The 26,063-nt window shown below is 41.9% G+C and overlaps 1 protein-coding gene across 1 annotated transcript in view; it reads left to right on the forward strand.

Annotated features, from left to right (window-relative positions):
* LOC142696325 (alanine aminotransferase 2-like) overlaps positions 1–26,063 on the forward strand; it is a 44,274-nt gene that overhangs the window by 14,280 nt on the left and 3,931 nt on the right. Inside the window, exons 6-9 of the mRNA XM_075847666.1 lie at positions 1,894–1,973; positions 17,077–17,213; positions 21,640–21,811; positions 22,477–22,632. Of these exons, the coding sequence (XP_075703781.1) occupies positions 1,894–1,973; positions 17,077–17,213; positions 21,640–21,811; positions 22,477–22,632 (545 nt within the window). The remainder of the gene's footprint in view (positions 1–1,893; positions 1,974–17,076; positions 17,214–21,639; positions 21,812–22,476; positions 22,633–26,063) is intronic.

Here is a 26,063-nt window from a genome sequence, read left to right on the forward strand (position 1 = left end):
ACTGGTGCCTATAATAACATGTGACATGGATACTAGTGCCTATAATAACATGTGACATGGATACTGGTGCCTATAATAACATGTGACATGGATACTGGTGCCTATAATAACATGTGACATGGATACTGGTGCCTATAACAACAGGTGACATGGATACTGGTGCCTATAATAACATGTGACATGGATACTGGTGCCTATAATAACATGTGGCATGGTTACGTGTACCTATAATAACATGTGACATGGATACTGGTGCCTATAACAACAGGTGACATGGATACTGGTGCCTATAATAACATGTGACATGGATACTGGTGCCTATAACAACAGGTGACATGGATACTGGTGCCAATAATAACATGTGACATGGATACTAGTGCCTATAATAACATGTGACATGGATACTGGTGCCTATAATAACATGTGACATGGATACTGGTGCCTATAATAACATGTGACATGGATACTGGTGCCTATAATAACATGTGACATGGATACTGGTGCCTATAATAACATGTGACATGGATACTAGTACCTATAATAACATGTGGCATGGATACTGGTGCCTATAACAACAGGTGACATGGATACTGGTGCCTATAATAACATGTGACATGGATACTGGTGCCTATAACAACAGGTGACATGGATACTGGTGCCTATAATAACATGTGACATGGATACTGGTGCCTATAATAACATGTGACATGGATACTGGTGCCTATAATAACATGTGACATGGATACTGTTGCCTATAACAACATGTGACATGGATACTGGTGCCTATAATAACATGTGACATGGATACTGGTGCCTATAATAACATGTGACATGGATACTGGTGCCTATAATAACATGTGGCATGGTTACGTGTACCTATAATAACATGTGACATGGATACTGGTGCCTATAACAACAGGTGACATGGATACTGGTGCCTATAATAACATGTGACATGGATACTGGTGCCTATAACAACAGGTGACATGGATGCTGGTGACTATAATAACATGTGACATGGATACTGGTGCCTATAATAACATGTGACATGGATACTGGTGCCTATAATAACATGTGACATGGATACTGGTGCCTATAATAACATGTGACATGGATACTGGTGCCTATAATAACATGTGACATGGATACTGGTGCCTATAATAACATGTGACCTGGATACTGGTGCATATAATAACATGTGACATGGATACTGGTGCCTATAATAACATGTGACATGGATACTGGTGCCTATAATAACATGTGACATGGATACTGGTGCCTATAATAACATGTGACATGGATACTAGTGCCTATAATAACATGTGACATGGATACTGGTGACATCTATTATATATTTTCGAAAGTTTGTTTATTTGAAGCCCGATTGTGATACGCTGAGCAGCAGCGCCATCGTGTGGTCAATGCTGAGAAATCTCACTAAATTGAATGTAATGTAGGCAGCCTAGTGATACGCTGAACAGCAGCGCCATCGTGTGGTCAATGCTGGGATATGCACATTATAATCTGTAATGAATATATGGCTTCATTTCATTTATTTTATGCTTCCAATAACATTATTTACACTCTAGCAATTACATTCATACTGAGAGGTATTTAAATAGTGAGCTTTTACTCTATCTATACCGTATGTCAACCTTCCGAGCAACGCCGTGTATAAAAGCTAGTATATATATATGTCCCCCACCACCACTATTACGTTACGGTCTCTTGCTGTGGGGCAGATCTGATTATATGGTTGAGGATGAAGGTACATAAGGCTATATATGGCTATATACTGGACTATACATGTATATAGCTGCCGCCTGCTGGGCCGCTGATATCTGTCTATATAATATTAGGTGATGTCTTATTACATTATTATATGACCCCCAGGACACGTACTGACAAGGGAAAATATCCGAGAGCTGATTCACCTGGCAGCCGAGGAGAATCTCCTGATCTTTGCTGATGAGGTAAAGTCATATCTGGGAATATTCCGCTCCACTGTCACCTCCAGCATCGCACGACACTGATCCGCGAGCAAACCGACATCTGTGCAGAGGTTATATGGCTGCTCCGCCCTCTCTATCACCCGCACTGATCTCTACCGCCTGTATATGTATAATATGTCTGATCTCTACCGCCTGTATATGTGTAATATGTCTGATCTCTACCACCTGTATATGCGTAATATGTCTGATCTCTACCGCCTGTATATGCGTAATATGTCAGATCTCTACCGCCTGTATATGTATAATATGTCTGATCTCTACCGCCTGTATATGTATAATATGTCTGATCTCTACCGCCTGTATATGTATAATATGTCTGATCTCTACCGCCTGTATATGTGTAATATGTCTGATCTCTACCGCCTGTATATGTATAATATGTCTGATCTCTACCGCCTGTATATGTGTAATATGTCTGATCTCTACCGCCTGTATATGTGTAATATGTCTGATCTCTACCGCCTGTATATGTGTAATATGTCTGATCTCTACCGCCTGTATATATATAATATGTCTGATCTCCACCGCCTGTATATGTGTAATATGTCTGATCTCTACCGCCTGTATATGTGTAATATGTCTGATCTCTACCACCTGTATATGTGTAATATGTCTGATCTCTACCGCCTGTATATGTGTAATATGTCTGATCTCTACCGCCTGTATATGTATAATATGTCTGATCTCTACCGCCTGTATATGTGTAATATGTCTGATCTCTACCGCCTGTATATGTGTAATATGTCTGATCTCTACCGCCTGTATATGTGTAATATGTCTGATCTCTACCGCCTGTATATGTGTAATATGTCTGATCTCCACCGCCTGTATATGCGTAATATGTCTGATCTCCACCGCCTGTATATGTGTAATATGTCTGATCTCCACCGCCTGTATATGAGTAATATGTCTGATCCCTACCGCCTGTATATGCGTAATATGTGTGATCTCCACCGCCTGTATATGTGTAATATGTCTGATCTCCACCGCCTGTATATGCGTAATATGTCTGATCTCTACCGCCTGTATATGTGTAATATGTCTGATCTCTACCACCTGTATATGTGTAATATGTCTGATCTCTACCGCCTGTATATGTGTAAGATGTCTGATCTCCACCGCCTGAATATGTGTAATATGTCTGATCTCTACCGCCTGTATATGTGTAATATGTCTGATCTCTACCGCCTGTACATGCGTAATATGTCTGATCTCTACCGCCTGTATATGTGTAATATGTCTGATCTCTACCGCCTGTATATGCGTAATATGACTGATCTCTACCGCCTGTATATGAGTAATATGTCTGATCTCTACCGCCTGTATATGTATAATATGTCTGATCTCTACCGCCTGTATATGTGTAATATGTCTGATCTCTACCGCCTGTATATGTATAATATGTCTGATCTCTACCGCCTGTATATGTGTAATATGTCTGATCTCTACCGCCTGTATTTGCGTAATATGTCTGATCTCTACCGCCTGTACATGTGTAATATGTCTGATCTCCACCGCCTGTATATGCGTAATATGTCTGATCTCTACCGCCTGTATATGTGTAATATGTCTGATATTTACCGCCTGTATATGTGTAATATGTCTGATCTCTACCGCCTGTATATGCGTAATATGTCTGATCTCTACCGCCTGTATATGCGTAATATGTCTGATCTCTACCGCCTGTATATGCGTAATATGTCTGATCTCTACCGCCTGTATATGCGTAATATGTCTGATCTCTACCGCCTGTATATGCGTAATATGTCTGATCTCTACCGCCTGTATATGCGTAATATGTCTGATCTCTACCGCCTGTATATGCGTAATATGTCTGATCTCCACCGCCTGTATATGCGTAATATGTCTGATCTCCACCGCCTGTACATGCGTAATATGTCTGATCTCTACCGCCTGTATGCGTAATATGTCTGATCTCTACCGCCTGTACATGCGTAATATGTCTGATCTCTACCTCCTGTATATGTGAAATATGTCTGATCTCTACCGCCTGTACATGCGTAATATGTCTGATCTCCACCGCCTGTATATGCGTAATATGTCTGATCTCTACCGCCTGTATATGCGTAATATGTCTGATCTCTACTGCCTGTATATGCGTAATATGTCTGATCTCTACCGCCTGTATATGCGTAATATGTCTGATCTCTACCGCCTGTATATGCGTAATATGTCAGATCTCTACCGCCTGTATATGCGTAATATGTCTGATCTCTACCGCCTGTATATGCGTAATATGTCTGATCTCTACCGCCTGTATATGCGTAATATGTCTGATCTCTACCGCCTGTATATGCGTAATAAGTCTGATCTCCACCCCCTGTATATGCGTAATATGACTGATCTCTACCGCCTGTATATGCGTAATATGTCTGATCTCTACCGCCTGTATATGTCTGATCTCCACCGCCTGTATATGTGTAATATGTCTGATCTCTACCGCCTGTATATGTGTAATATGTCTGATCTCTACCGCCTGTATATGCGTAATATGTCTGATCTCTACCGCCTGTACATGCGTAATATGTCTGATCTCCACCGCCTGTATATGCTTAATATGTCTGATCTCTACCCCCTGTACATGTGTAATATGTCTGATCTCCACCGCCTGTATATGCGTAATATGTCTGATCTCCACCGCCTGTATATGCGTAATATGTCTGATCTCTACCGCCTGTATATGCGTAATATGTCTGATCTCTACCGCCTGTATATGCGTAATATGTCTGATCTCTACCGCCTGTACATGCGTAATATGTCTGATCTCTACCGCCTGTATATGTGTAATATGTCTGATCTCTACCGCCTGTATATGCATAATATGTCTGATCTCTACCGCCTGTATATGTATAATATGTCTGATCTCCACCGCCTGTATATATATAATATGTCTGATCTCTACCGCCTGTATATGTGTAATATGTCTGATCTCCACCGCCTGTATATGCATAATATGTCTGATCTCTACCGCCTGTATATGTATAATATGTCTGATCTCTACCGCCTGTATATGCGTAATATGTCTGATCTCTACCGCCTGTACATGCGTAATATGTCTGATCTCCACCGCCTGTATATGCGTAATATGTCTGATCTCCACCGCCTGTATATGCGTAATATGACTGATCTCTACCGCCTGTATATGAGTAATATGTCTGATCTCTACCGCCTGTATATGTATAATATGTCTGATCTCTACCGCCTGTATATGTGTAATATGTCTGATCTCTACCGCCTGTATATGTATAATATGTCTGATCTCTACCGCCTGTATATGCGTAATATGTCTGATCTCTACTGCCTGTATATGCGTAATATGTCTGATCTCTACCGCCTGTACATGCGTAATATGTCTGATCTCCACCGCCTGTATATGCGTAATATGTCTGATCTCTACCACCTGTATATGTGTAATATGTCTGATATTTACCGCCTGTATATGTGTAATATGTCTGATCTCTACCGCCTGTATATGCGTAATATGTCTGATCTCTACCGCCTGTATATGCGTAATATGTCTGATCTCTACCGCCTGTATATGTGTAATATGTCTGATATTTACCGCCTGTATATGTGTAATATGTCTGATCTCTACCGCCTGTATATGCGTAATATGTCTGATCTCTACCGCCTGTATATGCGTAATATGTCTGATCTCTACCGCCTGTATATGCGTAATATGTCTGATCTCTACCGCCTGTATATGCGTAATATGTCTGATCTCGACCGCCTGTATATGCGTAATATGTCTGATCTCCACCGCCTGTATATGAGTAATATGTCAGATCTCTACCGCCTGTATATGCGTAATATGTCTGATCTCTACCGCCTGTATATGCGTAATATGTCTGATCTCTACCGCCTGTATATGCGTAATATGTCTGATCTCTACCGCCTGTACATGCGTAATATGTCTGATCTCTACCGCCTGTATATGTGTAATATGTCTGATCTCTACCGCCTGTATATGCGTAATATGTCTGATCTCTACCGCCTGTATATGCGTAATATGTCTGATCTCTACCGCCTGTACATGCGTAATATGTCTGATCTCCACCGCCTGTATATGCGTAATATGTCTGATCTCTACCACCTGTATATGCGTAATATGTCTGATCTCTACCGCCTGTATATGCGTAATATGTCTGATCTCTACCGCCTGTACATGCGTAATATGTCTGATCTCTACCGCCTGTATATGTGTAATATGTCTGATCTCTACCGCCTGTATATGCTTAATATGTCTGATCTCTACCCCCTGTACATGTGTAATATGTCTGATCTCCACCGCCTGTATATGCGTAATATGTCTGATCTCCACCGCCTGTATATGCGTAATATGTCTGATCTCTACCGCCTGTATATGCGTAATATGTCTGATCTCTACCGCCTGTATATGCGTAATATGTCTGATCTCTACCGCCTGTACATGCGTAATATGTCTGATCTCTACCGCCTGTATATGTGTAGTATGTCTGATCTCTACCGCCTGTATATGCATAATATGTCTGATCTCTACCGCCTGTATATGCGTAATATGTCTGATCTCTACCGCCTGTATATGCGTAATATGTCTGATCTCTACCGCCTGTATATGCGTAATATGTCTGATCTCTACCGCCTGTATATGCGTAATATGTCTGATCTCTACCGCCTGTATATGCGTAATATGTCTGATCTCCACCGCCTGTATATGCGTAATATGTCTGATCTCCACCGCCTGTATATGCGTAATATGTCTGATCTCTACCGCCTGTATATGCGTAATATGTCTGATCTCCACCGCCTGTATATGCGTAATATGTCTGATCTCCACCGCCTGTATATGCGTAATATGTCTGATCTCTACCGCCTGTATATGCGTAATGTCTGATCTCCACCGACTGTACATGCGTAATATGTCTGATCTCTACCGCCTGTATATGTGTAATATGTCTGATCTCTACCGCCTGTATATGTATAATATGTCTGATCTCTACCGCCTGTATATGCGTAATATGTCTGATCTCTACCGCCTGTATATGCGTAATATGTCTGATCTCTACCGCCTGTATATGCGTAATATGTCTGATCTCTACCGCCTGTATATGCGTAATATGTCTGATCTCTACCGCCTGTATATGCGTAATATGTCTGATCTCTACCGCCTGTATATGCGTAATATGTCTGATCTCTACCGCCTGTATATGCGTAATATGTCTGATCTCTACCGCCTGTATATGCGTAATATGTCTGATCTCTACCGCCTGTATATGCGTAATATGTCTGATCTCTACCGCCTGTACATGTGTAATATGTCTGATCTCTACCGCCTGTACATGAGTAATATGTCTGATCTCTACCGCCTGTACATGCGTAATATGTCTGATCTCTACCGCCTGTATGCGTAATATGTCTGATCTCTACCGCCTGTACATGCGTAATATGTCTGATCTCTACCTCCTGTATATGTGGAATATGTCTGATCTCTACCGCCTGTACATGCGTAATATGTCTGATCTCCACCGCCTGTATATGCGTAATATGTCTGATCTCTACCGCCTGTATATGCGTAATATGTCTGATCTCTAACGCCTGTATATGCGTAATATGTCTGATCTCTACCGCCTGTATATGCGTAATATGTCTGATCTCTACCGCCTGTATATGCGTAATATGTCAGATCTCTACCGCCTGTATATGCGTAATATGTCTGATCTCTACCGCCTGTATATGCGTAATATGTCTGATCTCTACCGCCTGTATATGCGTAATATGTCTGATCTCTACCGCCTGTATATGCGTAATATGTCTGATCTCCACCCCCTGTATATGCGTAATATGACTGATCTCTACCGCCTGTATATGCGTAATATGTCTGATCTCTACCGCCTGTATATGTATAATATGTCTGATCTCCACCGCCTGTATATGTGTAATATGTCTGATCTCTACCGCCTGTATATGCGTAATATGTCTGATCTCTACCGACTGTATATGCGTAATATGTCTGATCTCTACCGCCTGTACATGCGTAATATGTCTGATCTCCACCGCCTGTATATGCGTAATATGTCTGATCTCCACCGCCTGTATATGCGTAATATGTCTGATCTCTACCACCTGTATATGCGTAATATGTCTGATCTCTACCGCCTGTATATGCGTAATATGTCTGATCTCTACCGCCTGTACATGCGTAATATGTCTGATCTCTACCGCCTGTATATGTGTAATATGTCTGATCTCTACCGCCTGTATATGCTTAATATGTCTGATCTCTACCCCCTGTACATGTGTAATATGTCTGATCTCCACCGCCTGTATATGCGTAATATGTCTGATCTCCACCGCCTGTATATGCGTAATATGTCTGATCTCTACCACCTGTATATGCGTAATATGTCTGATCTCTACCGCCTGTATATGTGTAATATGTCTGATCTCTCCCGCCTGTACATGCGTAATATGTCTGATCTCTACCGCCTGTATATGTGTAATATGTCTGATCTCTACCGCCTGTATATGCATAATATGTCTGATCTCTACCGCCTGTATATGCGTAATATGTCTGATCTCTACCGCCTGTATATGCGTAATATGTCTGATCTCTACCGCCTGTATATGCGTAATATGTCTGATCTCTACCGCCTGCATATGCGTAATATGTCTGATCTCTACCGCCTGTATATGCGTAATATGTCTGATCTCCACCGCCTGTATATGCGTAATATGTCTGATCTCCACCGCCTGTATATGCGTAATATGTCTGATCTCTACCGCCTGTATATGCGTAATATGTCTGATCTCCACCGCCTGTATATGCGTAATATGTCTGATCTCCACCGCCTGTATATGCGTAATATGTCTGATCTCTACCGCCTGTATATGCGTAATATGTCTGATCTCTACCGCCTGTACATGTGTAATATGTCTGATCTCTACCGCCTGTACATGAGTAATATGTCTGATCTCTACCGCCTGTACATGCGTAATATGTCTGATCTCTACCGCCTGTATGCGTAATATGTCTGATCTCTACCGCCTGTACATGCGTAATATGTCTGATCTCTACCTCCTGTATATGTGGAATATGTCTGATCTCTACCGCCTGTACATGCGTAATATGTCTGATCTCCACCGCCTGTATATGCGTAATATGTCTGATCTCTACCGCCTGTATATGCGTAATATGTCTGATCTCTACCGCCTGTATATGCGTAATATGTCTGATCTCTACCGCCTGTATATGCGTAATATGTCTGATCTCTACCGCCTGTATATGCGTAATATGTCAGATCTCTACCGCCTGTATATGCGTAATATGTCTGATCTCTACCGCCTGTATATGCGTAATATGTCTGATCTCTACCGCCTGTATATGCATAATATGTCTGATCTCTACCGCCTGTATATGCGTAATATGTCTGATCTCCACCCCCTGTATATGCGTAATATGACTGATCTCTACCGCCTGTATATGCGTAATATGTCTGATCTCTACCGCCTGTATATGTATAATATGTCTGATCTCCACCGCCTGTATATGTGTAATATGTCTGATCTCTACCGCCTGTATATGCGTAATATGTCTGATCTCTACCGCCTGTATATGCGTAATATGTCTGATCTCTACCGCCTGTACATGCGTAATATGTCTGATCTCCACCGCCTGTATATGCTTAATATGTCTGATCTCCACCGCCTGTATATGCGTAATATGACTGATCTCTACCGCCTGTATATGAGTAATATGTCTGATCTCTACCGCCTGTATATGTATAATATGTCTGATCTCTACCGCCTGTATATGTGTAATATGTCTGATCTCTACCGCCTGTATATGTATAATATGTCTGATCTCTACCGCCTGTATATGTGTAATATGTCTGATCTCTACCGCCTGTATATGCGTAATATGTCTGATCTCTACCGCCTGTACATGCGTAATATGTCTGATCTCCACCGCCTGTATATGCGTAATATGTCTGATCTCTACCGCCTGTATATGTGTAATATGTCTGATATTTACCGCCTGTATATGCGTAATATGTCTGATCTCTACCGCCTGTATATGCGTAATATGTCTGATCTCTACCGCCTGTATATGCGTAATATGTCTGATCTCTACCGCCTGTATATGTGTAATATGTCTGATCTCTACCGCCTGTATATGCTTAATATGTCTGATCTCTACCCCCTGTACATGTGTAATATGTCTGATCTCCACCGCCTGTATATGCGTAATATGTCTGATCTCCACCGCCTGTATATGCGTAATATGTCTGATCTCTACCACCTGTATATGCGTAATATGTCTGATCTCTACCGCCTGTATATGTGTAATATGTCTGATCTCTCCCGCCTGTACATGCGTAATATGTCTGATCTCTACCGCCTGTATATGTGTAATATGTCTGATCTCTACCGCCTGTATATGCATAATATGTCTGATCTCTACCGCCTGTATATGCGTAATATGTCTGATCTCTACCGCCTGTATATGCGTAATATGTCTGATCTCTACCGCCTGTATATGCGTAATATGTCTGATCTCTACCGCCTGTATATGCGTAATATGTCTGATCTCTACCGCCTGTATATGCGTAATATGTCTGATCTCCACCGCCTGTATATGCGTAATATGTCTGATCTCCACCGCCTGTATATGCGTAATATGTCTGATCTCTACCGCCTGTATATGCGTAATATGTCTGATCTCCACCGCCTGTATATGCGTAATATGTCTGATCTCCACCGCCTGTATATGCGTAATATGTCTGATCTCTACCGCCTGTATATGCGTAATATGTCTGATCTCTACCGCCTGTACATGTGTAATATGTCTGATCTCTACCGCCTGTACATGAGTAATATGTCTGATCTCTACCGCCTGTACATGCGTAATATGTCTGATCTCTACCGCCTGTATGCGTAATATGTCTGATCTCTACCGCCTGTACATGCGTAATATGTCTGATCTCTACCTCCTGTATATGTGGAATATGTCTGATCTCTACCGCCTGTACATGCGTAATATGTCTGATCTCCACCGCCTGTATATGCGTAATATGTCTGATCTCTACCGCCTGTATATGCGTAATATGTCTGATCTCTACCGCCTGTATATGCGTAATATGTCTGATCTCTACCGCCTGTATATGCGTAATATGTCTGATCTCTACCGCCTGTATATGCGTAATATGTCAGATCTCTACCGCCTGTATATGCGTAATATGTCTGATCTCTACCGCCTGTATATGCGTAATATGTCTGATCTCTACCGCCTGTATATGCATAATATGTCTGATCTCTACCGCCTGTATATGCGTAATATGTCTGATCTCCACCCCCTGTATATGCGTAATATGACTGATCTCTACCGCCTGTATATGCGTAATATGTCTGATCTCTACCGCCTGTATATGTATAATATGTCTGATCTCCACCGCCTGTATATGTGTAATATGTCTGATCTCTACCGCCTGTATATGCGTAATATGTCTGATCTCTACCGCCTGTATATGCGTAATATGTCTGATCTCTACCGCCTGTACATGCGTAATATGTCTGATCTCCACCGCCTGTATATGCTTAATATGTCTGATCTCCACCGCCTGTATATGCGTAATATGACTGATCTCTACCGCCTGTATATGAGTAATATGTCTGATCTCTACCGCCTGTATATGTATAATATGTCTGATCTCTACCGCCTGTATATGTGTAATATGTCTGATCTCTACCGCCTGTATATGTATAATATGTCTGATCTCTACCGCCTGTATATGTGTAATATGTCTGATCTCTACCGCCTGTATATGCGTAATATGTCTGATCTCTACCGCCTGTACATGCGTAATATGTCTGATCTCCACCGCCTGTATATGCGTAATATGTCTGATCTCTACCGCCTGTATATGTGTAATATGTCTGATATTTACCGCCTGTATATGCGTAATATGTCTGATCTCTACCGCCTGTATATGCGTAATATGTCTGATCTCTACCGCCTGTATATGCGTAATATGTCTGATCTCTACCGCCTGTATATGCGTAATATGTCTGATCTCTACCGCCTGTATATGCGTAATATGTCTGATCTCTACCGCCTGTATATGCGTAATATGTCTGATCTCTACCGCCTGTATATGCGTAATATGTCTGATCTCTACCGCCTGTATATGCGTAATATGTCTGATCTCCACCGCCTGTATATGCGTAATATGTCTGATCTCCACCGCCTGTATATGCGTAATATGTCTGATCTCTACCGCCTGTATATGCGTAATATGTCTGATCTCCACCGCCTGTATATGCGTAATATGTCTGATCTCCACCGCCTGTATATGCGTAATATGTCTGATCTCTACCGCCTGTATATGCGTAATGTCTGATCTCCACCGACTGTACATGCGTAATATGTCTGATCTCTACCGCCTGTATATGTGTAATATGTCTGATCTCTACCGCCTGTATATGTATAATATGTCTGATCTCTACCGCCTGTATATGCGTAATATGTCTGATCTCTACCGCCTGTATATGCGTAATATGTCTGATCTCTACCGCCTGTATATGTGTAATATGTCTGATCTCTACCGCCTGTATATGCGTAATATGTCTGATCTCTACCGCCTGTATATGCGTAATATGTCTGATCTCTACCGCCTGTATATGCGTAATATGTCTGATCTCTACAACCTGTATATGCGTAATATGTCTGATCTCTACCGCCTGTATATGCGTAATATGTCTGATCTCTACCGCCTGTATATGTGTAATATGTCTGATCTCTACCGCCTGTATATGCGTAATATGTCTGATCTCTACCGCCTGTATATGCGTAATATGTCTGATCTCTACCGCCTGTATATGCGTAATATGTCTGATCTCTACAACCTGTATATGCGTAATATGTCTGATCTCTACCGCCTGTATATGCGTAATATGTCTGATCTCTACCGCCTGTATATGCGTAATATGTCTGATCTCTACCGCCTGTATATGCGTAATATGTCTGATCTCTACCGCCTGTATATGCGTAATATGTCTGATCTCTACCGCCTGTATATGCGTAATATGTCTGATCTCTACCGCCTGTATATGCGTAATATGTCTGATCTCCACCGCCTGTATATGCGTAATATGTATGATCTCCACCGCCTGTATATGCGTAATATGTCTGATCTCTACCGCCTGTATATTTGTAATATGTCTGATCTCCACCGCCTGTATATGCGTAATATGTCTGATCTCCACCGCCTGTATATGCGTAATATGTCTGATCTCTACCGCCTGTATATGCGTAATATGTCTGATCTCTACCGCCTGTATATGCGTAATATGTCTGATCTCTACCGCCTGTATATGCGTAATATGTCTGATCTCTACCGCCTGTATATGCGTAATATGTCTGATCTCTACCGCCTGTATATGCGTAATATGTCTGATCTCTACCGCCTGTATATGCGTAATATGTCTGATCTCTACCGCCTGTACATGTGTAATATGTCTGATCTCTACCGCCTGTACATGAGTAATATGTCTGATCTCTACCGCCTGTATGCGTAATATGTCTGATCTCTACCGCCTGTACATGCGTAATATGTCTGATCTCTACCTCCTGTATATGTGGAATATGTCTGATCTCTACCGCCTGTACATGCGTAATATGTCTGATCTCCACCGCCTGTATATGCGTAATATGTCTGATCTCTACCGCCTGTATATGCGTAATATGTCTGATCTCTACCGCCTGTATATGCGTAATATGTCTGATCTCTACCGCCTGTATATGCGTAATATGTCAGATCTCTACCGCCTGTATATGCGTAATATGTCTGATCTCTACCGCCTGTACATGTGTAATATGTCTGATCTCTACCGCCTGTACATGAGTAATATGTCTGATCTCTACCGCCTGTATGCGTAATATGTCTGATCTCTACCGCCTGTACATGCGTAATATGTCTGATCTCTACCTCCTGTATATGTGGAATATGTCTGATCTCTACCGCCTGTACATGCGTAATATGTCTGATCTCCACCGCCTGTATATGCGTAATATGTCTGATCTCTACCGCCTGTATATGCGTAATATGTCTGATCTCTACCGCCTGTATATGCGTAATATGTCTGATCTCTACCGCCTGTATATGCGTAATATGTCTGATCTCTACCGCCTGTATATGCGTAATATGTCTGATCTCTACCGCCTGTATATGCGTAATATGTCTGATCTCTACCGCCTGTATATGCGTAATATGTCTGATCTCCACCGCCTGTATATGCGTAATATGTCTGATCTCCACCGCCTGTATATGCGTAATATGTCTGATCTCTACCGCCTGTATATGCGTAATATGTCTGATCTCCACCGCCTGTATATGCGTAATATGTCTGATCTCCACCGCCTGTATATGCGTAATATGTCTGATCTCTACCGCCTGTATATGCGTAATGTCTGATCTCCACCGACTGTACATGCGTAATATGTCTGATCTCTACCGCCTGTATATGTGTAATATGTCTGATCTCTACCGCCTGTATATGTATAATATGTCTGATCTCTACCGCCTGTATATGCGTAATATGTCTGATCTCTACCGCCTGTATATGCGTAATATGTCTGATCTCTACCGCCTGTATATGTGTAATATGTCTGATCTCTACCGCCTGTATATGCGTAATATGTCTGATCTCTACCGCCTGTATATGCGTAATATGTCTGATCTCTACCGCCTGTATATGCGTAATATGTCTGATCTCTACCGCCTGTATATGCGTAATATGTCTGATCTCTACCGCCTGTATATGCGTAATATGTCTGATCTCTACCGCCTGTATATGCGTAATATGTCTGATCTCTACCGCCTGTACATGTGTAATATGTCTGATCTCTACCGCCTGTACATGAGTAATATGTCTGATCTCTACCGCCTGTATGCGTAATATGTCTGATCTCTACCGCCTGTACATGCGTATTATGTCTGATCTCTACCTCCTGTATATGTGGAATATGTCTGATCTCTACCGCCTGTACATGCGTAATATGTCTGATCTCCACCGCCTGTATATGCGTAATATGTCTGATCTCTACCGCCTGTATATGCGTAATATGTCTGATCTCTACCGCCTGTATATGCGTAATATGTCTGATCTCTACCGCCTGTATATGCGTAATATGTCAGATCTCTACCGCCTGTATATGCGTAATATGTCTGATCTCTACCGCCTGTACATGTGTAATATGTCTGATCTCTACCGCCTGTACATGAGTAATATGTCTGATCTCTACCGCCTGTATGCGTAATATGTCTGATCTCTACCGCCTGTACATGCGTAATATGTCTGATCTCTACCTCCTGTATATGTGGAATATGTCTGATCTCTACCGCCTGTACATGCGTAATATGTCTGATCTCCACCGCCTGTATATGCGTAATATGTCTGATCTCTACCGCCTGTATATGCGTAATATGTCTGATCTCTACCGCCTGTATATGCGTAATATGTCTGATCTCTACCGCCTGTATATGCGTAATATGTCAGATCTCTACCGCCTGTATATGCGTAATATGTCTGATCTCTACCGCCTGTATATGCGTAATATGTCTGATATCTACCGCCTGTATATGCATAATATGTCTGATCTCTACCGCCTGTATATGCGTAATATGTCTGATCTCCACCCCCTGTATATGCGTAATATGACTGATCTCTACCGCCTGTATATGCGTAATATGTCTGATCTCTACCGCCTGTATATGTATAATATGTCTGATCTCCACCGCCTGTATATGTGTAATATGTCTGATCTCTACCGCCTGTATATGTGTAATATGTCTGATCTCTACCGCCTGTATATGCGTAATATGTCTGATCTCTACCGCCTGTACATGCGTAATATGTCTGATCTCCACCGCCTGTATATGCTTAATACGTCTGATCTCTACCCCCTGTACATGTGTAATATGTCTGATCTCCACCGCCTGTATATGCGTAATATGTCTGATCTCCACCGCCTGTATATGCGTAATATGTCTGATCTCTACCCCCTGTACATGTGTAATATGTCTGATCTCCACCGCCTGTATATGTGTAATATGTCTGATCTCTACCCCCTGTACATGTGTAATATGTCTGATCTCCACCGCCTGTATATGCGTAATATGTCTGATCTCTACCCCCTGTACATGTGTAATATGTCTGATCTCCACCGCCTGTATATGCGTAATATGTCTGATCTCTACCCCCTGTACATGTGTAATATGTTTGATCTCCACCGCCTGTATATGCGTAATATGTCTGATCTCTACCCCCTGTACATGTGTAATATGTCTGATCTCCACCGCCTGTATATGTGTAATATGTCTGATCTCTACCGCCTGTACATGTGTAATATGTCTGATCTGCACCGCCTGTATATGTGTAATATGTCTGATCTCCACCGCCTGTATATGTGTAATATGTCTGATCTCCACCGCCTGTATATGTGTAATATGTCTGATCTCTACCGCCTGTATATATATAATATGTCTGATCTCTACCGCCTGTATATGAGTAATATGTCTGATCTCTACCGCCTGTATATGTGTAATATGTCTGATCTCTACCGCCTGTATATATATAATATGTCTGATCTCTACCGCCTGTATATGCGTAATATGTCTGATCTCCACCGCCTGTACATGCGTAATATGTCTGATCTCTACCGCCTGTATATGTGTAATATGTCTGATCTCTACCGCCTGTATATGCGTAATATGTCTGATCTCTACTGCCTGTATATGCGTAATATGTCTGATCTCCACCGCCTGTATATGTGTAATATGTCTGATCTCTACCGCCTGTATATGCGTAATATGTCTGATCTCTACCGCCTGTATATGTGTAATATGTCTGATCTCTACCGCCTGTACATGCGTAATATGTCTGATCTCTACCGCCTGTATATATATAATATGTCTGATCTCCACCGCCTGTATATATATAATATGTCTGATCTCTACCGCCTGTATATATATAATATGTCTGATCTCTCATCCTCTTGTCATCTCAGGTTTATCAGGAAAATGTTTTCAGCCCAGGTGCGGTTTTCCATTCTATAAAGAAAGTTCTCTATGAAATGGGACCTCAGTACTCAGAGCGCGTCCAACTTATATCAGTCAACTCCATATCCAAAGGAATCAGCGGAGAGTGAGAACTGAATATTATAGTATCTATCTATCTATCTATCTATCTATCTATCTATCTATCTATCTATCTATCTATCTATCTATCTATCTATCTATCTCATATCTATCTATCTATCTATCTATCTATCTATCTATCTATCTATCTATCTATCTATCTATCTATCTATCTCATATCTATCTATCTATCTATCTATCTATCTATCTATCTATCTATCTATCTATCTATCTATCATCTATCTATCTATCTATCTCATATCTATCTATCTATCTATCTATCTCATATCTATCTATCTATCCATCTCATATCTATCTATCTATCTATCTATCTATCTCATATCTATCTATCTATCCATCTCATATCTATCTATCTATCTATCTATCTATCTATCTATCTATCTATCTATCTATCTATCTATCTATCTATCTATCTATCTATCTATCTATCTATCTATCTATCTATCTATCTCTCATATCTATCTCATATCTATCTATCTATCTCTCATATCTATCTATCTATCTATCTATCTATCTATCTATCTATCTATCTATCTATCTATCTATCTATCTATCTATCTATCTATCTATCTATCTATCATCTATCTCATATTTATCTATCTATCTATCTATCTATCTATCTATCTATCTATCTATCTATCTATCTATCTCATATCTATCTATCTATCTATCTATCTATCTATCTATCTATCTATCTATCTATCTATCTATCTATCTATCTATCTATCTATCTATCTATCTATCTCTCATATCTATCTATCTATCTATCTCTCTCATATCTATCTATCTATCTAATATCTATCTATCTATCTATCTATCTATCTATCTAATATCTATCTATCTATCTATCTATCTATCTATCTATCTATCTATCTATCTATCTATCTATCTATCTATCTATCTCATATCTATCTATCTATCTATCTATCTATCTATCTATCTATCTATCTATCTATCTATCTATCTATCTATCTCTCATATCTATCTATCTCTCTCATATCTATCTATCTATCTAATATCTATCTATCTATCTATCTAATATCTATCTATCTATCTATCTATCTATCTATCTATCTATCTATCTATCTATCTATCTATCTATCTCATATCTATCTATCTATCTCATATCTATCTATCTATCTCATATCTATCTATCTATCTATCTATCTATCTATCTATCTATCTATCTATCTATCTATCTATCTATCTATCTATCTATCTATCTATCTATCTATCTATCTCATATCTATCTATCTCATATCTATCTATCTATCTATCTATCTATCTATCTATCTATCTATCTATCTATCTCATATCTATCTATCTATCTATCTATCTATCTATCTATCTATCTATCTATCTATCTATCTATCTATCTATCTATCTATCTATCTATCTATCTCTCATATCTATCTATCTATCTCTCTCATATCTATCTATCTATCTAATATCTATCTATCTATCTATCTAATATCTATCTATCTATCTATCTATCTATCTATCTATCTATCTATCTATCTCATATCTATCTATCTATCTCATATCTATCTATCTATCTCATATCTAGCTATCTATCTCATATCTATCTATCTATCTATCTATCTATCTATCTATCTATCTATCTATCTATCTATCTATCTATCTATCTATCTATCTATCTCATATCTATCTATCTACTACATATCTATCTCATATCTATCTATCTATCTCATATATATATACAGTGAAGGAAATAAGTATTTGATCCCTTGCTGATTCTGTAAGTTTGCCCACTGTCAAAGTCATGAACAGTCTAGAATTTTTAGGCTCGGTTAATTTTACCAGTGAGAGATAGATTATATATAAAAAAAAAAAATCACATTGTCAAAATGATATATATTTATTTGCATTGTGCACAGAGAAATAAGTATGTGACCCCCGACCAACCATTAAGAGTTCAGCCTCCTCCAGACCAGTTACTGCTCCAAATCAACTTGGTGCCGGCATTATAGACAGCTCTTACATGGTCACCTGTATAAAAGACTCCTGTCCACAGACTCAATGATCAGTCTGACTCTAACCTCTACAACATGGGCAAGACCAAGGATGTCAGGGACAAGATCATAGACCTGCACAAGGCTGGAATGGGCTACAAAACCATAAGTAAGACGCTGGGTGAGAAGGAGACAACTGTTGGTGCAATAGTAAGAAAATGGAAGACATACAAAGTGACTGTCAATCGACATCGATCTGGGGCTCCATGCAAAATCTCACCTCGTGGGGTATCCTTGATCCTGAGGAAGGTGAGAGCTCAGCCGAAAACTACACGGGGGGAACTTGTTAATGATCTCAAGGCAGCTGGGACCACAGTCACCAAGAAAACCATTGGTAACACATTACAATCCTGCAGTGCCCGCAAGGTCCCCCTGCTCAAGAAGGAACATGTACAGGCCCGTCTGAAGTTTGCAAATGAACATCTGGATGATTCTGAGAGTGATTGGGAGAAGGTGCTGTGGTCAGATGAGACTAACATTGAGCTCTTTGGCATTAACTCAACTCGCCGTGTTTGGAGGAAGAGAAATGCTGCCTATGACCCAAAGAACACCGTCCCCACTGTCAAGCATGGAGGGGGAAACATTATGTTTTGGGGGTGTTTCTCTGCTAAGGGCACAGGACTACTTCACCGCATCAATGGGAGAATGGATGGAGCCATGTACCGTCAAATCCTGAGTGACAACCTCCTTCCCTCCACCAGGACATTAAAAATGGCTCGTGGCTGGGTCTTCCAGCACGACAATTACCCGAAACATACAGCCAAGGCAACAAAGGAGTGGCTCAAAAAGAAGCACATTAAGGTCATGGAGTGGCCTAGCCAGTCTCCAGACCTTAATCCCATCGAAAATTTATGGAGGGAGCTGAAGATCCGAGTTGCCAAGCGACAGCCTCGAAATCTTAATGATTTACAGATGATCTGCAAAGAGGAGTGGGCCAAAATTCCATCTAACATGTGTGCAAACCTCATCATCAACTACAAAAAAACGTCTGACTGCTGTGCTTGCCAACAAGGGTTTTGCCACCAAGTATTAAGTCTTGTTTGCCAAAGGGATCAAATACTTATTTCTCTGTGCACAATGCAAATAAATATATATAATTGTGACAATGTGATTTTCTTTTTTTTTTAATATAATCTATCTCTCACTAGTAAAATTAACCTAGCCTAAAAATTCTAGACTGTTCATGTCTTTGACAGTGGGCAAACTTACAAAATCAGCAAGGGCTCAAATACTTATTTCCTTCACTGTATCTATCTATCTATCTATCTATCTATCTATCTATCTATCTATCTATCTATCTATCTATCTATCTATCTATCTATCTATCTATCTATCTATCTATCTCATATCTATCTATCTATCTCATATCTATCTATCATCTATCTCATATCTATCTATCTATCTATCTATCTATCTATCTATCTATCTATCTATCTATCTATCTATCTATCTATCTCATATCTATCTATCTATCTATCTATCTATCTATCTATCTATCTATCTATCTATCTATCTATCTCATATCTATCTATCTATCTATCTATCTATCTATCTATCTATCTATCTATCTATCTATCTATCTATCTATCTATCTCATATCTATCTATCTATCTATCTATCTATCTATCTCATATCTATCTATCTATCTATCTATCTATCTATCTATCTATCTATCTATCTATCTATCTATCTATCTATCTATCTATCTATCTATCTATCTATCTATCTCATATCTATCTATCTATCTATCTATCTATCTCATATCTATCTATCTATCTATCTATCTATCTATCTATCTATCTATCTATCTATCTATCTATCTCATATCTATCTATCTCATATCTCTCTATCTATCTCATATCTATCTATCTATCTATCTATCTATCTATCTATCTATCTATCTATCTATCTATCTATCTATCTATCTATCTATCTCATATCTATCTATCTATCTATCTATCTATCTATCTATCTATCTATCTATCTATCTATCTATCTATCTATCTATCTATCTATCTATCTCATATCTATCTATCTATCTATCTATCTATCTATCTATCTATCTATCTATCTATCTATCTATCTATCTATCTATCTATCTCATATCTATCCATCTATCTATCTATCTCATATCTATCTATCTATCTATCTATCTATCTATCTATCTATCTATCTATCTATCTATCTATCTATCTATCTATCTATCTATCTCATATCTATCTATCTCATATCTCTCTATCTATCTCATATCTATCTATCTATCTATCTATCTATCTATCTATCTATCTATCTATCTATCTATCTATCTATCTATCTATCTATCTATCTATCTATCAAATATAATTATATTTACTCCCGCTTCTTGTCTCGTTCTATTAGATGCGGGTCTCGTGTTGGATACATTGAGTTTGTGAATATTGATCCTGCCGTGTTTGAGGTTTTATACATTCTGAAATCGTTCAATATACCCCATGTTATTGGGGGGCTCATGTTAGAAGTGATTCTGGACCCTCCACAACCAGGAGACCCCTCTTATGAGACCTTCTTTAGGGTGAGTGTCGTGGACACGAAGAGGATATTACCTCACAGTATAGGATGACTCCAAGAAGGGGCCGGGGAAGATATCTCCCGGTTATTAGACTTTAGATGCCCCGGGACCCACATAGAACACAGAGTCCCTACTCCAGGACCCACATAGAACACAGAGTTCCTACTCCAGGACCCACGAAGAACACAGAGTCCCTACTCCAGGACCCACATAGAACACAGATTCCCTACTCCAGGACCCACATAGAACACAGAGTCCCTACTCTAGGACCCACATAGAACACAGAGTCCCTACTCCAGGACCCACATAGGACACAGAGTCCCTACTCCAGGACCCACATAGGACACAGAGTCCCTACTCCAGGACCCACATAGAACTCAACCACCATACGCCAGGACCCTATAAAACACAGCCCCCTACCCCAGGACCCCTGTAGGACGCAGCCCCCCAGTCCCAAGACCAACAAAGTACACAGCCCCCTTCAAGAAATCCCAGCACCCTCCCCAGGGCCCCCATAGATAACACAATCCAACTCTACTTCTGTCCATGGACCCATAATAATGCAGCGTTGGTTTTCCAGAGGTAGATTGTAAAATAAGACACTGTGATTGGTTGCTGCATGGAGCAGCGCGGTGCGATGTGTGATCTCATGTCCATGTTATTTGCAGGAGAAACAGACGCTGCTGGATAATCTGTCCGAGAAGGCCCGGAGTACAGAGGAGATCCTGAACCAGGTCCCAGGGATCCATTGTAATCCCATCCAAGGAGCCCTGTACGCCTTTCCCAGGGTCCAGATCCCAGGCAGGGCCATAAGACTGGCACAGGTATCACCTCCGTCATCTACAAATACTCACATGGACGGACCACCATGTCCCCCATAATTACCGGGTCACCTCATCAGGGCTGGGGTGGCACCTCGTCCTCTCTCGCTCCATCTTTCTTCTCTTCTTCATGTCTTCCTGGGTTCTCACTCTTATGGGGATGGGCTGGGGGACAGCGAGGATTTTCAAGACAATAGCCTGCCATAGACAGTCCGCCATCTTATGGACAGTTAGTCATTGAACCACCACTCCCAACATCATACTAGAGTGATATCGACTACTGATATCCAGGTGATGGCTTCATTCATATGCCAGGCCGACTGTCATCTCGTGTCTATGACTGTCACGATGCGGGGTGTGGACCCACTGAGCCATACCGCATAGCGGGATGGCAGCTGGCCAAACAGGTAAGTACAGAGTTCAATTAGTTCAGTGAGGATACCTGAGGCAATCGTAGGCAGTAGCGAGGCAGGCACGTCCAGGACCAGGCGGCGGGAAGACGTCAGGAGAGGTGTAGCAATTCAAGCGAGACTGTAGCACAGCACGGCAATAGCACAGCACGGCAATAGCACTAGGTAGCACGGAAACAGGATACAGGAGGAAGGTACACTGGGAAACTGGAAGACACTGGGAGACCATAAGCACGACAAACGATGGGTAACGAACAACACTCTGGCAAAGAGCAAGGAGACAGAGCCCCTTTTTATAGCCCAGGGCATCCTGGGCGCCCGCCGGAGACACCCAAAGTCCGGAAGTGAGTGCCGGCGTCTCACAGGAGGACGACGCTGCAGCGAGATAAGATGTCCATGGCCACGGTCGTCGAGGTTAACGACCGAACGACGGACCGTGGCCATAGACGTTACAGTATCCCCTCTCTTCTTGGGACCAGAGCGGGAGAGAAACTACTTCATGAGGACAGGAGCATTGATGTTCTCCTTTGGCTCCCAAGACCTCTCTTCTGGGCCGGACCCCTCCAATCCACTAAATAAAATGTTCTTCCTCCCACCTTCCTGGTAGCCAGAATCTCCTTTACTTCGAAAGTCCCCGATGAGCCGCCAGGGGCCACTGTGGAACTAGGAGTCCTGGAGTAGCGGTTCAGGACCACGGGTTTCAGCAGAGAGACGTGGAAGGAGTTAGGAATCATGAGGGTAGGGGGGAGCTGCAGCTTGTAGGATAACGGGTTGATCTGAAGCAGGATTTCGAAGGGTCCGAGGAACCTAGGGGCAAATTTGCACGACGGCACCTTCAGCTGGATATTCCTAGAAGACAACCAGACTTTAGTCCCTGGAAGGAACTGCGGAGGCGCCCGTCTTCTTGTATCTGCCTTTCTCTTCATGCGGTCCACCGCCAACAGGATAGAAGATCAGGTCTGTTGCCAAATCTGTAGAAAGTCCCTGAAGGTCGAGCCAGCTGCAGGAACCTGGGACATAGTAGAAACAGGAAGAGGTATCCGAGGATGCTGACCGTAGACGATGAAGAATGGACTGGAAGTGGTCGACTCACTGGTGTGGTTGTTATAAGAGAACTTTGCCCACGGGAGCAACTGCACCCAATCATCATGGCGCCTGGAAACAAAGTGACGTAGATAGTTCTCCATAATCTGGTTAACTCTCTCGACTCGAAGAGAAGTCCAATTCTACACAGAGGAGACCGCAGAGTGCTCTCCAAAACTTCGAGGTGAACTGGACCCCTCGGTCCGAGACAATATGCAGGGGCAAGCCGTGCAGACGGAAGATGTGCTGTATGAGGAGGTTAGCCAATCGCGTAGCAGACGGCAGGGCGGTCAAGGGAATGAAGTGAGCCATTTTGGAAAATCGATCCACCACCACCACCCAGATCACACTGCAACTCGCAGAAGAAGGAAGATCCGTGACAAAGTCCATAGCGACATGTTGCCAGGGGGCAACGGGCACAGGCAGTGGTTGGATCAGACCGGCTGGTCTGGAGTGAGCAACTTTATTTGCTGCACATACTGTGCATGAGGAGACAAAGTCTATGACGTCTTTGGGCAGCGTGGGCCACCAGAACTGATGGGTGATTAGGTCTTGGGTCTTACGAGCACCCGCGTGACCTGCCAGCTTAGAACTGTGACCCCAGCGAAGGATTCTTCCTTTGTCTGCCAGACGTACAAAAGTCCTACCCGGAGGAATGTCTCTAACTTGCAGGGGATTCACAGAGAAGATGCAGGATGGGTCAATGATAGTCTGTGGAGATTCCATGGCGTCTTCGGTTTCAAAAGATCTAGACAAGGCGTCGGCCCTCACTTTCTTGTCGGCAGGGCGGTAGTGGAGTTCGAACCGGAACCGAGCAAAGAACAGGGACCACCTGGCTTGACGAGGAATCAGGCGTTGAGCCGTCTGTAAATAGGTCAAATTCTTGTGATCCGTGAAGATCAGGATAGGATAAGCTGCGCCCTCCAGTAGGTGTCTCCACTCCTGCAGGGCCAACTTGATGGCCAGTGACTCCCGATCCCCACCAGCACTCACCGAGGAAGGTCCACCTCTAACGAAAACTGTAGAGACACATCAGGATGGTGCAGAATGGAGGCAGACGTGAAGGCTTTCTTTAAGGACTCAAATGCGGCTTCAGCCTCCGGAGTCCACATCTTGGCATTCATATCTTTCTTAGTGAGGGTGGAGATAGGAGAAGTCAAAGATGAGAAGTTGGGGATGAACAGCCGGTAGAAGTTGGCGAATCCTAGAAAGTGTTGTATGGCACTTAAGCCTTGGGGGCGTGGCCACTCCAGGACGGCCTTTACCTTCTGGGGGTCCATCTTGAGGCCCTGATCAGAGATCATGTAGCCCAGGAAGGATAGAGACTTCTTCTCAAAAACACATTTCTCAAGCTTGGCGTAAAGGCGATTCTCTCTTAGACGGAGCAACACCTGGCGGACATGACTCTGATGAGTTACTGGATCTGGGGAAAAAATCAAAATGTCATCGAGATACACCGCAACACAGACATAAAGGAGATCACGAAAAATGTCATTCACAAATTCTTGAAACACTGCGGGAGCGTTACACAGGCCGAAGGGCATGACCAGATATTCGTAGTGCCCATCACGAGTATTAAAGGCAGTCTTCCACTCATCAACTCGACGAATCCGAATCAGATTATAGGCCCCCCGCAGGTCCAGTTTAGAAAAATTTTTTGCCCCTCGTATGCGGTCAAACAGTTCAGAAATCAAATGCAGTGGGTACCTGTTCTTCACCGTTATCTGGTTTAGGCCTCGGTAGTCAATGCAGGGTCATAACGATCCATCTTTCTTTTTAACAAAGAAGAACCCTGCTCCGGCCGGGGATGAGGATTTACGAATGAAACCCCTCTCCAGATTCTCCTTAATGTAGGCCTACATGGACTGGGTCTCTGGCAGGAAGAGAGGGTACACTCTACCACGAGGAGGAGACGATTCAGGAACCAGGTCGATCGGACAT

This window comes from Rhinoderma darwinii (genome assembly GCF_050947455.1).
Source record: "Rhinoderma darwinii isolate aRhiDar2 chromosome 5 unlocalized genomic scaffold, aRhiDar2.hap1 SUPER_5_unloc_55, whole genome shotgun sequence".
Taxonomy (NCBI): domain Eukaryota; kingdom Metazoa; phylum Chordata; class Amphibia; order Anura; family Rhinodermatidae; genus Rhinoderma; species Rhinoderma darwinii.